Here is a 14,809-nt window from a genome sequence, read left to right on the forward strand (position 1 = left end):
ACTCTGTTTTAACTGATAAATTTGATCTCTAATATTTCCACATTGCTCTAGCCCTCTATGCTTTAGATCTATGGATGTTATTCCCTGTTTTTGTCTCTCTAACATGTACATTCTCTGGATGCAGTGTTGTGCTCTAAATTTTATCTCTTTAATACGATGCTTGATTTAATTAATCCTTGACTGCGTTTTAAAGATATTGATAGTAATGCATTTCTCAATCCATTTGGAGCTTCTAACCATCACTATTGCATACTTACAATGCACAGTGTAAAGTAACACTGGCTGAATGAACAGGCTGGCGCAGAAATTTGGCTATTCTATTTTGAAAGGCCTGATTGCAATTATCATCTGACATGTCAGATGTAGTTTTAAATTATCTTTACAACCTACTGAATGAGATTCTAGAGCACTTGTGTTTGATGAAAAAAAATGCATAATTAAAATAATTGTCCCAATTCCTGAGATTGTGATATAGTTTTCAGTAAACCCTGGCATTAAAGTGCCATGGAAACAACAAGTGATTATATTTCTGCCCTTGTTCTTCATATTGTTTGTCGGTTATTAAAGTAGGCAGTTGAAGGACTACTGTAAGTTGTCTCATTTGCAGGTTTTCAGTCTGCTTCACCTCTAGATAAGTCAACGATTTAGCTATTGATCAGTAGGAAATTTAGTCAGGTGAAATATATAGGATGGTAGATTGAAAAATGTTGGTAAGAAAGAAAATAATTTGTCATCCTATCCACCGGTCTATGAAACCTGACCATATATTTTGCAAAGTAGTATAAAACCTGGTGGTGTTACACTTCAAGACTCTATTTATGATTTAATGCTGAAACCTGCAGAACTTTAATCCATTATTTAAATAGACGTGATATATTCTTCTAACTTTAAGAGATAAAACAAACGTTAAATTGCCACTTTTTTGGGGTACTTCTAAAATATAATATGCAACTACTGTAACATAAAGTGAGTTCATAATGACTAAGGCCTTTCTAATTAAAGGCTGATGTACATGAGTAGTCAAAGTAGTGTGTGTTGCATAGACTTTTCTGTGATACCACATTTGGGTCAGTTATGTTTTACTTCATCCTGTTATGTAGTTAATACCAGAAGTTTTGCCTTTAAATTGAGTCTGCTGTTATAGATTGCTGTTCGTCCTTTCACTGAAAATGTACTAGCCTGATTTACACTTCGTATTGATGGGAATTGTTTTCACATTATCATTACTGCAATAAGAATAATTAATAAAACGTGGGAACTGGGAGGGGGAAAGAGGTGCATTCCCTATACAAATTTACATGTATACCTGTTTTTATGCATTGCTACTGTCTGGTAATTTCTAAATGGTGCATTGCTGAGTGGTCCTAACATGTAAGTTTGACAGGCCAATATGTGGCTGTTGACTATGTCCTGATAGTGATGAGCCCAAGTTTGATGTTTTTACCTGAGAGCATTAGTCCTAAAACAATAAGAGACTGGGTCCAAAGTGCAAAGGAATCTATGCCACCACTGGCTCCCAGGAAGTTTGTTGGGAATTGAATAAAGAGTCTTTACTAAATCCATTGACAACTGGTGGTATGTGATTTACACTTGGCTGTAGCTGATGTTGCATTGCTATAAGCAATAATCACGCAATTTTTAAAAATCCTATCTGACAAGGTCTTGTTCTAGTATCTGGATAGTAATTTGAAGATGCAGACAGGGGAGTTGACATATTTTGCTGAAAATTCAGCTCATTATTACTAGCCTCATTGCTTTTCGATGTAGATTTCAGATGCAACCTCATCTTCCTCTTTGTAAAGCCCAAGGCCTCAAAACATCATAAGTATTTGGCAGCAAACTTTGCCGTCCACCTTAGTTGAATTTACCCTGAAGTCGCATTGATTATTTGCATTCAGCTTGTCTTAATTCTCTGGAATGTTTGTTCCTGTGCGGTGTACTTCTCTGTTGCATAGCCCATCTAATATGCACTTTGAACAGATGCAGAGGAAATCTGTTCTACCTCTGTTTTAAAACATTCAGTTAAATTGCCATTCTGCTGACATTGAATTTTCTTGCAGTGAAATCATAGTAGTGATTTTACTGCAAAATGAAAACAATAAAGGTTTTGTTCTTGAACATATAAAACAAAAATACAGTTACACTCTTTTAATTTTGAGGCTGTATCTTTTTTGAACAATATATGGCATAAGAACAAGCCTAGTAACGACTCCATTTTAATTCATCACTTAACTGGTCTCAGATGCTGGAAAGATAGACTGAACTGTCTTAACTTGTGGGTCTTCTGCCCTAAGATTGTCTGAGTAAATTTAAAAGCAAAAAACCTCCAGAAAAATTTAAGATGTCATTAGTTTAAAAAGTTAAGTTGAAGAAGTAAATTAATTTACAGAATGTTGTTCAGTCAGTTACATTTCAACGGCTGGAACCACAAGAGTGGTGGTTAAGATGCAGAATGGTATTTTTATTTATGGCTTAAATGACCATGAATATTAGTCATGTACAGGTTAGTGTGACCACAGACGTTCCAGACTCTCTAATGATGTCTGAATGTAATATTAGTCAGGTTAGCTTGACCTTTATAGTGTCTCAAAATGATCTGCTAGCTAACCTGAATCTAATCTGGTATCCATCAATCTTTAAAACATTGAAATCCATTTTTTCATTTTCTCCTCTGCAGCATGGATTGAGCCACTAACTTCCTTGTGTTCCACCTGCTCAGAAACAAACCATTGAAATGTGCTCAGTTAATTGATCATTGATTAATAAGAAAATTGATTGTACCAGACCGTTATTGTGCACTGCAGCAATGATGACTCATTTACGAAGCACCTTTTAACTACGACAGTGTGGTCCAAAATACTTCACAGGGACATTACAAAGCAAAATGAAACACTGAGCCACATTAGAAGATATTTTGTAGAAGACCAAAAGCTCACTTAAAGGGAGGTTTTAAGCAGCATCTTGAGAAAAGTGATGAAACTTCAAGAGGGAATTCCAAAACTTATGATCTTGGCAGCTCAAGGCACAGCCAACATTGTTGGAACAATTTAAAATCAGGGTGTTCAAGAGGCTAAATTAGAGAGGCACTAATTCTTGTGCAGCTGGAAGAAATGGTAGGAGTAGGTGAGCTAGCCAAAATAAGTAAAATCTAACTTTTAACAGCATGTGTACTTTGATCCTTTCTGCCTGTTACGTCATGTTTAACCCAAGACCTGGGAAATCTATAGGGATCAACTCCCATTTATACCAGTGTTTCGTTATGAACAGTGAAACATTAACTGCAATATTATGTTGAGATCTTGACTATCAATATATAATAATGTTACCCATAGTGCTTTTCTGTCAAATCAGAGTTACAAATAATGGTTGAATCAACTTATTAAAGTTAATTTAACATTTTCAAGGTTTTCTGAAAACATCTAATAAAATGTTACAACTTGAGAATCTACATACAGATTAAATATTTGATACTGTGAATATTTTTCACAAGTTAATATGAAATTAGTATTTTTAGTATAAAATACTTACTATTTTTAATAATTCCAAAATGTAGCATCATTTATAAAATTGTGGAATAGTGCTTGTTTCAAAGAACTGTTTAGCCTACTGAACTTTTTGAATAACACTTCAGGAAAGCCCACATGAACCCTTGCCTTTCTCCAACAGTTTTTTTTTCTACTTAAATGTTTTATACCTCAGATACCTCTCTAATTCCCTCTTAAGCTCTGCTGTTAAATCTGTACACTTTTTATTTGTATGGCCAGGGAAGTAGTTCTAGTTCGATGCTGAGGTTAAGCTCACAGCTTCAGCTAGTGCAGTGTGAATGATTGTGATGTCACCCGGAATAGGTAACTCAAGGCAGAAGTCCATTCTGTGGATATGGTCTGACCCAGATGACCCAGACACAATTGAACTGTTTTTCATGTTACAGTTGTAGAGTTAGTGACCACATTTCTCCTGGCCCTTCCTCTCTCAATGAAGCATTACCCACATTTTCTGTGCAAGGTTGAAAACTGGGACTTCATCCCTTGGGTAACACCTGGCTGCGTTGGCTGTTTTCAGTGACCAGGAGGTGAGCCATCAAGAGATGAGTTTGTCAACCAGATTACAGGAAAAGCGCAGCAGGTCAGGCAGCATCAAAGGAGCAGGAGAATTGACATTTCGGGCATAAGCCCTTCTTCAGGATTCCTGAAGAAGGGCTTATGCCTGAAACGTCAATTCTCCTGCTCCTTGGATGCTGCCTGACCTGCTGTGTTTTTCCAGCAACACATTTTTCAGCTCTGATCTCCAGCATCTGCAGTCCTCACTTTCACATGCTTATGATGGTCTTAGAGGTGCTGTAAAAGGCACCTCCTTGGAAGACCATAGCAGAAACCCCACTGAAGATCTTTAGAAAGGTAAGTTTTTGACACATTTAGATGTGTTTTGGAGGAAATGTGTTTTTGATCCAGGAGCTCATCAAAGGGATCCGTTCAGACAAGGTAAGACGATCCTTTATATTTGCTCCCATTATCATGTATTACACTACGTTATTCATTGGAGAAAGTGACATTAAATTGTGAACAAAATGTCCTATTAACTTCAATTGTCATATGTTCTGATGTGATTTAAATCGTCTTGACAATTGCTTTCAAAATAAATCCATGTGTGAAAGTTGGAAAAAAAATATATACCTGACCCCCAGCTTTTATTGATGTGTACTTTGGTTTGGAATGGAAATAAGCTTTGAAAGACTTTGACAGCAGCAGCCATTATGACTACTTGGCTGGGTTTGCAAAAGTGTTAATGACTTCAGCTCAACTATTTATTGAAATTTTTAAAAGGCTATAATGGACAAAGTCATCATTTCTAATTTACAACCCTAATGATTAATAAATAATACAATAATAGTAATACAGTAATTATTTAATAATAAATCATAGAGTACAAAAGCAACGAGGTAATAATAAACACTGGCTTGGCTTCACTTTTGAAAAGTTGCAGAAAGGATTCACAAAAATGGTTTAATGGAAGATGCATGTCAGTTACAGTCAGTAAAAAGGTTGAAAAAATTGGGACTGTATTCCTTGGTGAAGACGGTAAGACAGTTGAGAAGAGACTTGATAGATGATGGATAGGGAAAAGGGAAAACTGTTATTGTTCTTGGAAAGATCAAGAATGAAAAGGAAACTGATCTGACATGAAGAAAGTTCTGAGCAAATTTACACATCTGTCAGATTTGTCTTTTGGGAAGTGTTGAAGTATGCAGGCACGGTTTCCCAAGCCCATAGGAAACGACATCCCTTGGCCACTGTTTCTAAAACTCAGAATTACATGTGCTTTGTCAAATGCTTTGTTAACCAATCACATCATCTTCAAAAATTTATACCGAAATATTCTAGTCATTTCTCCCCTTTAAAATTGCAGTTGAATTTTGTGTGGTATAGTCTCATTCTTGTCATTTTTTATAATATCCTGAGAAGTTCAGCAGCTTTCTGATAAATGTTAATGAATTGTTAAAATAATCAATATTTTAGGTTGAAGTTAACTAGATTCTTTGGATTGTTTTGTGTATGTGACCTGCAGTTTGTTGTTGAAAAAGTGTTCTCTGAATTACCCAGAATTTGTAAAATCTTATTATTGTATCTGCCACAGTTGTGGATTATCTTAGGGTTATCAACTTGCATTTTGCAAACTGTAATATTATAAGTCACAGATTTCTGGCTCACATTATTTTGATGGGGAGTATGTTATGTCAAACTTGGAGTTTGAAAACACAGGACAAGCAAAAATGATGTGAGCCTGGCAAGAACCTTTGTTAATATTTGGCTGCAGCTCCATGACCTTAATTAGTGGCAATCCAGTGCCAACCAGCTGCCTCATTTATCCTTTACCCCTCCCCCTACACCAGTCACTCTCAACTTCACCTCATCACATCATTGAACAAACACAATGGAATTAGCTTGTTCCCTGAGGTTTTTCTTCAGGGACTGATGGCCTCGGTTAGCAGCAGGCATATTTAATTGTCGAAAGTGGAATGAAGAATGCTTTATCTCTATATCTCATAACCTTAGGAAAACAATTATAGCCTTTGTTTCATAAGTGGAATTCTTTCCTGGAAGACCTATCTCCTCCACTGGAAAGCTCTGAAGTTATGGTACCAAGAATTGCAGTAAAAGTGTTCTTTCTTTAATTGCCTAAATATCATTTTTTTTGTAAATTGGATTACTTTTCATTAAGCTGTTTGAACATCAAGTTAAATTTCCAAATGAATAACCAATATACTACTTCATGTTACAAGTTTTTGTAAATCAAGTGTAATTTATGAATTCTGCGCTCTGTATGAATATGTTTTTCAAAGGCAGAGCTTTATTTTTGTGATACCTTTCTGTTGCTCCTGACAGTTATCTGCTACTAAAGCTGAACTGAGACTGAGGATCTTTCAGGTGCCAATATATGTGGGAACAGAGATGGATGAGCATGTAATTTTGTGATTTGACAAACATGCCACTCAAGCCATTTATGGGAAAGTCTGGGCAAAATTTGGATTCTTAGAAGGACCCCAACTTGTGCAACCTGAAATTTTCCAGGCTGTAGGAGGACCCCATATTATCAGCCAAAATATAGACTTCAGGACATTCTGGCAGAGGGGAAGAATATGCTACATTTAATCCCAACTGAGGATCTGTCCCGTTGCATCAGTGATGGCCTTCAGGCCACAAATATTGGACAGGTTGCCCTTCCACAATCATGGCTAGGCATTTGTGGCCTTTTTCAAGTTAAATGTTTTTTTTATTCTCTTGCTGCAGGCATCAGCAGCTTCTGCCTGAATGTCATCTCTGGCAAGTCTCCTGTCAATCCTTCAGCCTTGGGCAACTGCCCAATACCTTTCATTGGACAGCAAATGGGCTTTTTGTCCACTAAATGTCTAATTCTGCAAATATAATTGGTCGGTTTACTGCTTCTGGGACTGTATAAGGTCAGTACCCCTATTTAACCTTGATTTAGGATCCCAAGCAAAAAGAAAAACCCTGCTCTGAACAGTGCTTAGTAAGTAACAAAGCTTTTATTAGGTCTGTTTTATATAAATTCTAAACCTCAAGCTTCAACTTAAATGTTTGTACAGAATTGCTCAAATTTCAAATGAAACAGGGCCACGTTAACAAATTGAAACTATTCTAGCACAAATCCATGACAGTTGCTAAAAAAGACATCAGTGTATGTTCAGAGGTGAGAATAATGCTTACCTCTTGTGAGTGATGATGTTTCATTAGCCACAGTGAGTGAATATTTGATAAAAGTAAAAATCGATCAAAAATCAGTGACTTGTCAAATGTTCCATGTGTGCAGAATCTTCTTTATCTTTGGACCAATCACTAGTAGTTAGATGTCCGCTATAATGTAATTGATTGTTGACCAACCATAATATTCATCTTCATCTATTGAGTTTGTTTTTGTTTGATTTTGAGATGGGAAGCAATGACTAAGTCACTTTCATTTCCCAGTTGATCTTCAGGCAACACTTGTGCAAGAATCATTCATTTCTTTGCCATTAAAAAAAAATTAACTCAGTGACAATTTCAGGCCCATTATCAGAAATCAAAGCTTTTTTTGTCTTTCATACTACTGAAATGATCATCTTTTACTTTGTTAATATTTATTAAAAAAACAACAAAAACCTTTTGTTCAAGTAAAAGTCTCATATATTCAGAAGATTGGATGCAGTACATTTAAAGGAGCTTTAATAGATTTCAGAGTAAAGGATCATGTGCAGAAACTGGAGATGTGATAACAAATAACTTAAGAAATCCTTCTCTTCTATTCAGAAGATTGAGAAAAGTGAGAATGCTTTTTGCTATGAATCTGATGGCAACTAAAACAGCTTCTGCTTGGATCTTTAGTAAAGTAGGAGTAGTCCTTCACTTGTGAACCTCTAACATGTATGAATGTGGAAATAAGAATGTTTCATGGACTGTACTACACATTAAATGAGCTAACTGTGGCCTTAGAACAGGGCAAGGTTGCCCTACACATTAATTCCCAGTAGATGCCTGCATTCAGCCAAATATGCTTGATTATATACAAAGGTCTTATTGTCAACCAGAGGCACCATTTCTTTGCAATGTAATCAAAATGTTTGCTTGTGAAAGAATCTGTTGGCAAATTCAAAACACCCATTTAGAAATGCTGGCAAGCTAATAAAAGTAACATAGACGATCATGTTGGTTCTCATTTATGTTTCTAAGCGTGTTCTTCATACATCCTGAAAAGTTCTCTTTTCATACCTCTAATGTTTTCTTTGGGGGGTCCATAGCTGTTTTGTGGTCTCCTTCAAATGTTTAAAGGAGTTTCAGTGCTTTTTAAACTGAATTATTTTTACAAGCCTCATAGCTATTAAAGTGGGATGTTGCTTCATATGTAATGGAAAAACAAAAAGGAATAGCTTCATTTACCAGCCAGAGACTGAAATGCTACCTATATATTTAAGATTATATTTGCATGAAGCAGAACATAATTTGAGACTGAATATCTCACAATGACTGAAGCAGCTATTTATTCTCAACATGGATACACTACAAAGAAATTTGCTGTTTCTTAAAAAAAAGGAGATATTTTAATGGAACTGATGTTCTCAAGTGATTAAGAATCCATGAAACTAAATGTCCTCATCAATCATTCTCAGTCAATTTAGAAGTCATGCTGTGCAACTAAAATTAAATTCCAATGAAAACAGCAAAGATTAAATCTGATTTTAAAAAGTGCACAACTTCTCTGCAAAAACAGACTTGGCCTCATCAAAGGGGAGAGGGTCAAAGCGGAAACTCACATAAGCTCCATTTTGTCAAATGTGCAGTTATTTCCCTTTAAATCCCTATTAACAGAATTTGAAGAGGTGGGAAATATCAAAGCATACTGCAATTAATTACAGTTATGCATCAATATAAATTAATTTTTCATTTTTGTAATTTATTTCAGAGCGGTCACCACACAGACCTATCCTGCAAGCGGGGTTACCGGCTAATAAAACTGTATTGGTGGGGAGCGACGTGGAGTTTGTGTGCAAAGTGTTCAGTGATGCCCAACCCCACATACAATGGCTGAAGCACGTTGAAAAGAATGGCAGCAGATATGGTCCAGATGGATCCCCTTACGTCAATGTCTTAAAGGTTCGAGAATTGAGAAAAAACCTTCTGTATGTTTGTGCATAATGGAAATTGTGAAAGAGTGGTGTTGATTATCAATAAGGCCAAGAAACATCCATACTTAAATTACATTTTTAACTACAGATGTTTTCAAATATCCAGTTTATTTCACTCCACCTTAATTTTGATTTATCTCAATCATAGGTATAGATTTTTTTATTTGAATTTATTTTTTCCAAAGTTATATTTTGTATTTCCTGAGCAGCCGCAACACATTTTATTTAAAATATGCTGAAGAAAACTGGCACAAACTCTTATGTGACAGTCCTTTTAATTGTATTTTGATGTTATTTACTTCATTTATTCCTTCATACCACAAAATTGTCAGATGTTTTGGTAGACAAAATAGCTTTATTTATTTCATGAAGTTATTTCCTTTAGAGGACTGATGATGCTGGTGGTGGGATATTAGCTCTGTTCATACCAGAACAGCGGTTATATTGTTATCTTCTGTTATTGGTTTATTCTAGCATTCGGGGATAAATAGTTCCAATGCAGAAGTGCTGAATCTATACAATGTGACTGAGGCGGACAGTGGAGAATATATATGTAAGGTCTCCAATTATATTGGAGCTGTCAATCAGTCTGCTTGGCTCACTGTCGCTCAATTCTCCCCAAAAGGTAACACTTTACAGGACACACGTTAAAAGCTCTGCCCATGGTAAATGAATTTAGGAAACGGCTGACTCATGCTGGGAAATGCTTGGAAGATTGCAGGCAACTTAGGGGATCTTTGGGCTTTGGGTTATTCATGGTCCCTTAACCTCTTTCCATGATGAAACTTGGTGCACGCTAGACATGGAAAAATACCCACAATATGTAGTGAAACTATCCCAAATTACATTCCAGCTGGAACTTCCACTTGCCAAGTCTGTTCTGTCTGTCTTCATCTGATTGCAGCCTTTTCTTCCTCCTGCCAATATTTCAATATTTTTATTTACCCCTTGCTTCTTAATTAGGTGGTAGTACATTTCCATTTCCAACTTTCCATTTTACACACTTTATCTTCTCCTTCATTTCATGCTTCCTTTATTCTAAGAAAAATAGGATAAAGAAAACAAATTATTATGGGCCTATTTTTCCATGAGTTAAATTGCATGCCTAGAAGGGTGAGTTAAAGTTGGTGATGGTTATCTGATTATTCCATAAAACAAGCTTGAAATTGGGAGCAAGCTTTGGATGAAGGGTTGTGGATAGGGAGTACATAACTCCATCAGATTACTGCATCTCTACTATTAAGCAGTGATGGTGGTTTGTTGTCCCTGTCCACAAGTATCTCATGTTGTCTTGCTTGTATTTTTTTTGTTTCTGCTTCCCTTTTTCTTCTAGACTGCCGGTGTTAACACTACGGACAAAGAAATTGAGGTGCTCTATTTACGGAATGTAACTTTTGAGGATGCTGGGGAGTATACATGCTTGGCTGGTAATTCTATTGGGATTTCACATCACACTGCATGGTTGACAGTTGAGTCAGGTACATATGGCTTTCCTTCAAATGGTTCACCTTTCCCCTTTTTGCAAGATTAACACTGCCTCTGTAGTGGAACTGGCAGCAAAATTGGAAAGCAAAAAAAAATCCCGGTTGTGTCTCATGTCTTCTTCATCTTTCTTGATTGTATATAACTATATTTGCATATATATTTGGGGAAAAAAGCCCAAAGGGTTAGTCGCACTGACGATTACTGCTATTGCCATTGAAATGCCAGTTCCCCTTCTGTAATGAAGCAGTGTTATATTATGGGAATTCACTCAATGAATCAAATTTGTTTCTTCAGTGATTGCATGCAGTCAAAATGAGATTCTGATTCATTTGCAACAGAGGACATGCAAAGTCTTACCGAGCATGTTGAATCTGATGCTATTTCTCTCCCTTAAGAAATGGTCATCAGTGGTGTTTTAACTGATTGATTGATAATTGATAGAGAAAGGAAGTTGGTGACTCATAATCCAACCTAGATAAATCTTTCAATTATCTGTCCTCAATGCACCTGTTTGGTAATTCCCTTGTGAAACTTCAATTCTATTGAACAGTGGTGGTTATCAGATTTGCGGATTGCAATGACGGCTAATCCTTTCTCCCTGGAGAATGTGACCTGCAACCACACTGTTTGATTTGAATGAAGTGTTGAGGTTTTTCACCACATAACATGATTGTCTCTTAAAAAAAAACTGCTACAAACCTTTCCTGTGGTCTCTAATTTCACAGACAATCAGGCGAAAACCTTCGGTGCAGCTTTGCTTTCACGAGGAATCTGGGATATTTCTGATTTTGTTTGCTTCTTGTCTCACCTTAAAGCCTTCAGTGGGCATTTTATGCTTGGTAGCTTTTGGCAATGCTACTTGTTATGGATGGCAAAGCTTGAACAGCATTCATTATGCTAAATACGCTGTAGATGTAAAGTAATGATAAAAGTTGCAGCACGTATAACATATTGAAGTGGACTCTGCTTGTGTGAAATACTTGAAATTTTTAACAGTCTATTTATTTTAGCAAAACAAGCTGGTTCAGCTTTAACCTTTGGCTATAAATGTCTTGTACTTTGCACCAGAGCATGTAAAGTTTTAAATGTATTACCTGTGTTTATAACTGAATGCAACTGGAGTAGAGGACTGAAATATTTGCAGTATTGTCAGGCTGAAGAAGTCATTAATATTTGTTTTATTTATATATTTTGTTGACATTTTCAATTCTGTCATTTACTCATTACCAGTTTCACCTGTGCGACAGCCAAGACTGTTGGAAAGTCTTCATCCTGAAGAACTCTCCACTTTCTCTGTACAAGACTTTTAAAAGCTACAAGAATATGAGTGTGTCTTTGCAACACCTACCATACCCCAATTCTTTGCAGTTTCTATCACTCCAGCATTTGATATAATGGTACACCACCACTGATATAGTCATGGTTCTTCCTCTATCCTTTGTTTCATCCCTCTTCTCATTGAGTTATATGATTGCATAGATATCAGCAGCCTGCTCACTAAGTGGCTGTGATGATTGACTATCCTGTCATGGGATCATGAGGCCAATCCCGGTAGTGACTTCAACTAGAGTTCCTCACCATGTATCCAGAGTCTCCTACATTTTGGTAGGAACAAGAAATTCTCCCTCATGGCCTGTGAATGCAGAGAGCAGTTATAACATCACAGATACCAACTAACTATAGCCATCAAGCTCAGCAAGCAACAATGTGTTCCTTCTGTGTGAGATTCCATGTGGCACCGATGTTATCTATTATCCCTGAAACCATCAATAGAATATTCACTCTTTTTCTTTCTTATTGAAGTTGTAATGAGGAATAGCTTTGGAAGTATTTACCAACTGTTCACTTTTTTTTACAGTTTCAAACATTATAATGCAACTGAATGTTAATATCTGATGCATTGTTTCTTCACGTGTAATCCAGTTCCTGAAGACAAACCAAAAGGGTTGACCTCTCCTGACTATCTGGAAATAGCTATCTATTGCATTGGTGTTTTTGTTATCGCTTGTATGGTGGTGACGGTTATTATTTGCCGGATGAAGAGCACAACAAAGAAGCCAGATTTCAATGCCCAGCCGACAGTGCACAAACTGACCAAACGCATCCCTCTGCGCAGACAGGTAACAGAAAGTAGATAAAGAGTTCAAAAACCCTTTTACATAATTCAGTGACAGCTTTATCACTAGCTACACCCAGATTTCCAAATCTTATTTCAGAAGTTATTATAATAAGGTGTTAAATTTCCTTTACGAATGCCAACCAAAACATTGTCCAAATTTTAAAGAGACTGATGTGATTTTGCCCACATTTCTAATGCGAGGCTGCCTCCCCCAATAAAAAAAAATTAAATAATTGGGCATCTTAATAGTACTTGGTAAATAATATTCACCAACAGAAATGGCTGCTTCTACCATATTCCATTTAATTGTGAGCAAATGCAAAGGAACTTTTAAAAAAAAAATTGTCATGGCATTCTTCATGGTTAGTTGGATTTTATAAACTTTAATTTTAACTAGTATATTCTTGCCTGAGAATAATGAATCAAAACTGTGGCAAAAAAATTGAAGAAACTTCACTTTTATGTCACTGCAACTGAGGTTTTAATGTATCATTCAGTATAAAATACTCCATCCAGGATCCTGCCTCCAGGCTAGAAAACAGACTCCAGCCTGGTATATGGTTTGGGCTAGGGCTGTGTCAGAACGATGTCTAGAATTTTAACCAGCTATCTAAGCAGGCTGGGGGGCAAAAGAGGACACAGAGAGAGAAGTCCAGTCTCTTCCCATTGTCACGGAATACTATCAGAAATGGGGAACAACAGTAACGTCATGACCTGCTTACAGAGCTGGGCAGTTAAATGTGGTAAGTTAATAGCCACATCTCTGGCATTTGACTGCTTCAGAATAGCTGTATGGGAAGACTCTCTGACACATTGAGGCAGTCTCTCCGTGGGGGTGGGGAAAGGAAGTGAGGGCACCCCTCCTTTTCTGGCTGATCCATGTCTGCTAACGTTCTGATGGCCCTCTCCACATCTCTGATACTGATGTTGGAGAGCATTTTTTTCCCACTATCTTGCAGGTTGCCTCACTGTGGAGCCTCTGTAGTGATTGCCTCAGTTGGTGGCTCCGCTGACCAGCAAGTCTTCTGGTTACACAGAGATGTCTTGGCAGCAGACTCTTAATTGAACACTGCTGGGAAAATGCCTCCTGTACCTGCCATCCATTCATCTCAGCTTGGGACCCAGTTTCAATACAGCGAAAGGCCTGTCTATTGGGAAAATTCAGTTCAGGATTTGTGTCCTTTACCACTCCATCTTCCTCTGGCGATAAAGAGGGACCTTGGGTTTAGGAAGTTATAACTCTACTATTTCTATTCACATGGTCCTAGTTGCTGCATTGACAGATCTCCTGCCTTCAGCTATTCTCCCCACACACAGCTCTGCTGCTGTGTGAAAGTGGGGCGCTATATTTGTATTTACAACGTAAGGCATTTGAGCTTCTCAATGATTTATTGTTTGTGAAGATTAACTACTGTGTTTTAAAAAAAAACACATGAAAGCAGTTTATCCCTGAATGCATGATGGATACTGAGGGTGGGGAAGCAGAAGCCAAGGAATAGTAATTTTTTTCTTTAGATTTAAGGGTCAGAATGAGCTGCTCCAGGCTTCATCAGTTCATTGTGGTTCCTCCTGACTCTTCACAAGTCCTCTTCTGCGACGTAGGAAGCCCCTGAAACTTGATACGTTCACCTATTGATGGACAGGCTCCACACTATGCAGTTCTTCACTAGTGGGTTTAATGAGGGCTGGATAGCAAAGTGACTTTAGTTTCTGCAGCAGTGGATGACTTTCCTGCTTCCCACCTGTCCGAAGCCTGTCGCTTTAAGAAACGAAAACAAACATTGCTGTAGGAACTCAGCAGGCATGGCAGCATTTCTGGAAAGAAAAAGCAGAGTTGGGGTCCAGTGACCCTTTTTCAGAACTCCACTTGGAATTCAAATTATTTCAGAAAGTGCAAGTGAAAGTGAGGTGATTATAGTGTCTGCACGCAGTGTAATTCGCTGCAATTTATGAGTTGTCAGTTTTCTAACCTAAAGATAGATTAATTAACAGCTAACTAAAAGTGGGTTGCAGAAATTTGCAGAGCA

General features: G+C 37.2%; 1 protein-coding gene across 1 annotated transcript in view; it reads left to right on the forward strand.

Moving 5' to 3' along the window:
- Window positions 1–14,809, forward strand: part of LOC122561180 (fibroblast growth factor receptor 2-like) — a gene marked incomplete at its 5' end in the record, with an annotated part of 65,039 nt that overhangs the window by 24,201 nt on the left and 26,029 nt on the right. Inside the window, 3 exons of the mRNA XM_043712700.1 lie at window positions 8,956–9,146; window positions 10,512–10,656; window positions 12,587–12,783. Coding sequence (XP_043568635.1) covers window positions 8,956–9,146; window positions 10,512–10,656; window positions 12,587–12,783 — 533 coding nt within the window. The remainder of the gene's footprint in view (window positions 1–8,955; window positions 9,147–10,511; window positions 10,657–12,586; window positions 12,784–14,809) is intronic.

The sequence above is a fragment of the Chiloscyllium plagiosum genome, chromosome 22, assembly GCF_004010195.1.
Source record: "Chiloscyllium plagiosum isolate BGI_BamShark_2017 chromosome 22, ASM401019v2, whole genome shotgun sequence".
NCBI classification, from domain to species: domain Eukaryota; kingdom Metazoa; phylum Chordata; class Chondrichthyes; order Orectolobiformes; family Hemiscylliidae; genus Chiloscyllium; species Chiloscyllium plagiosum.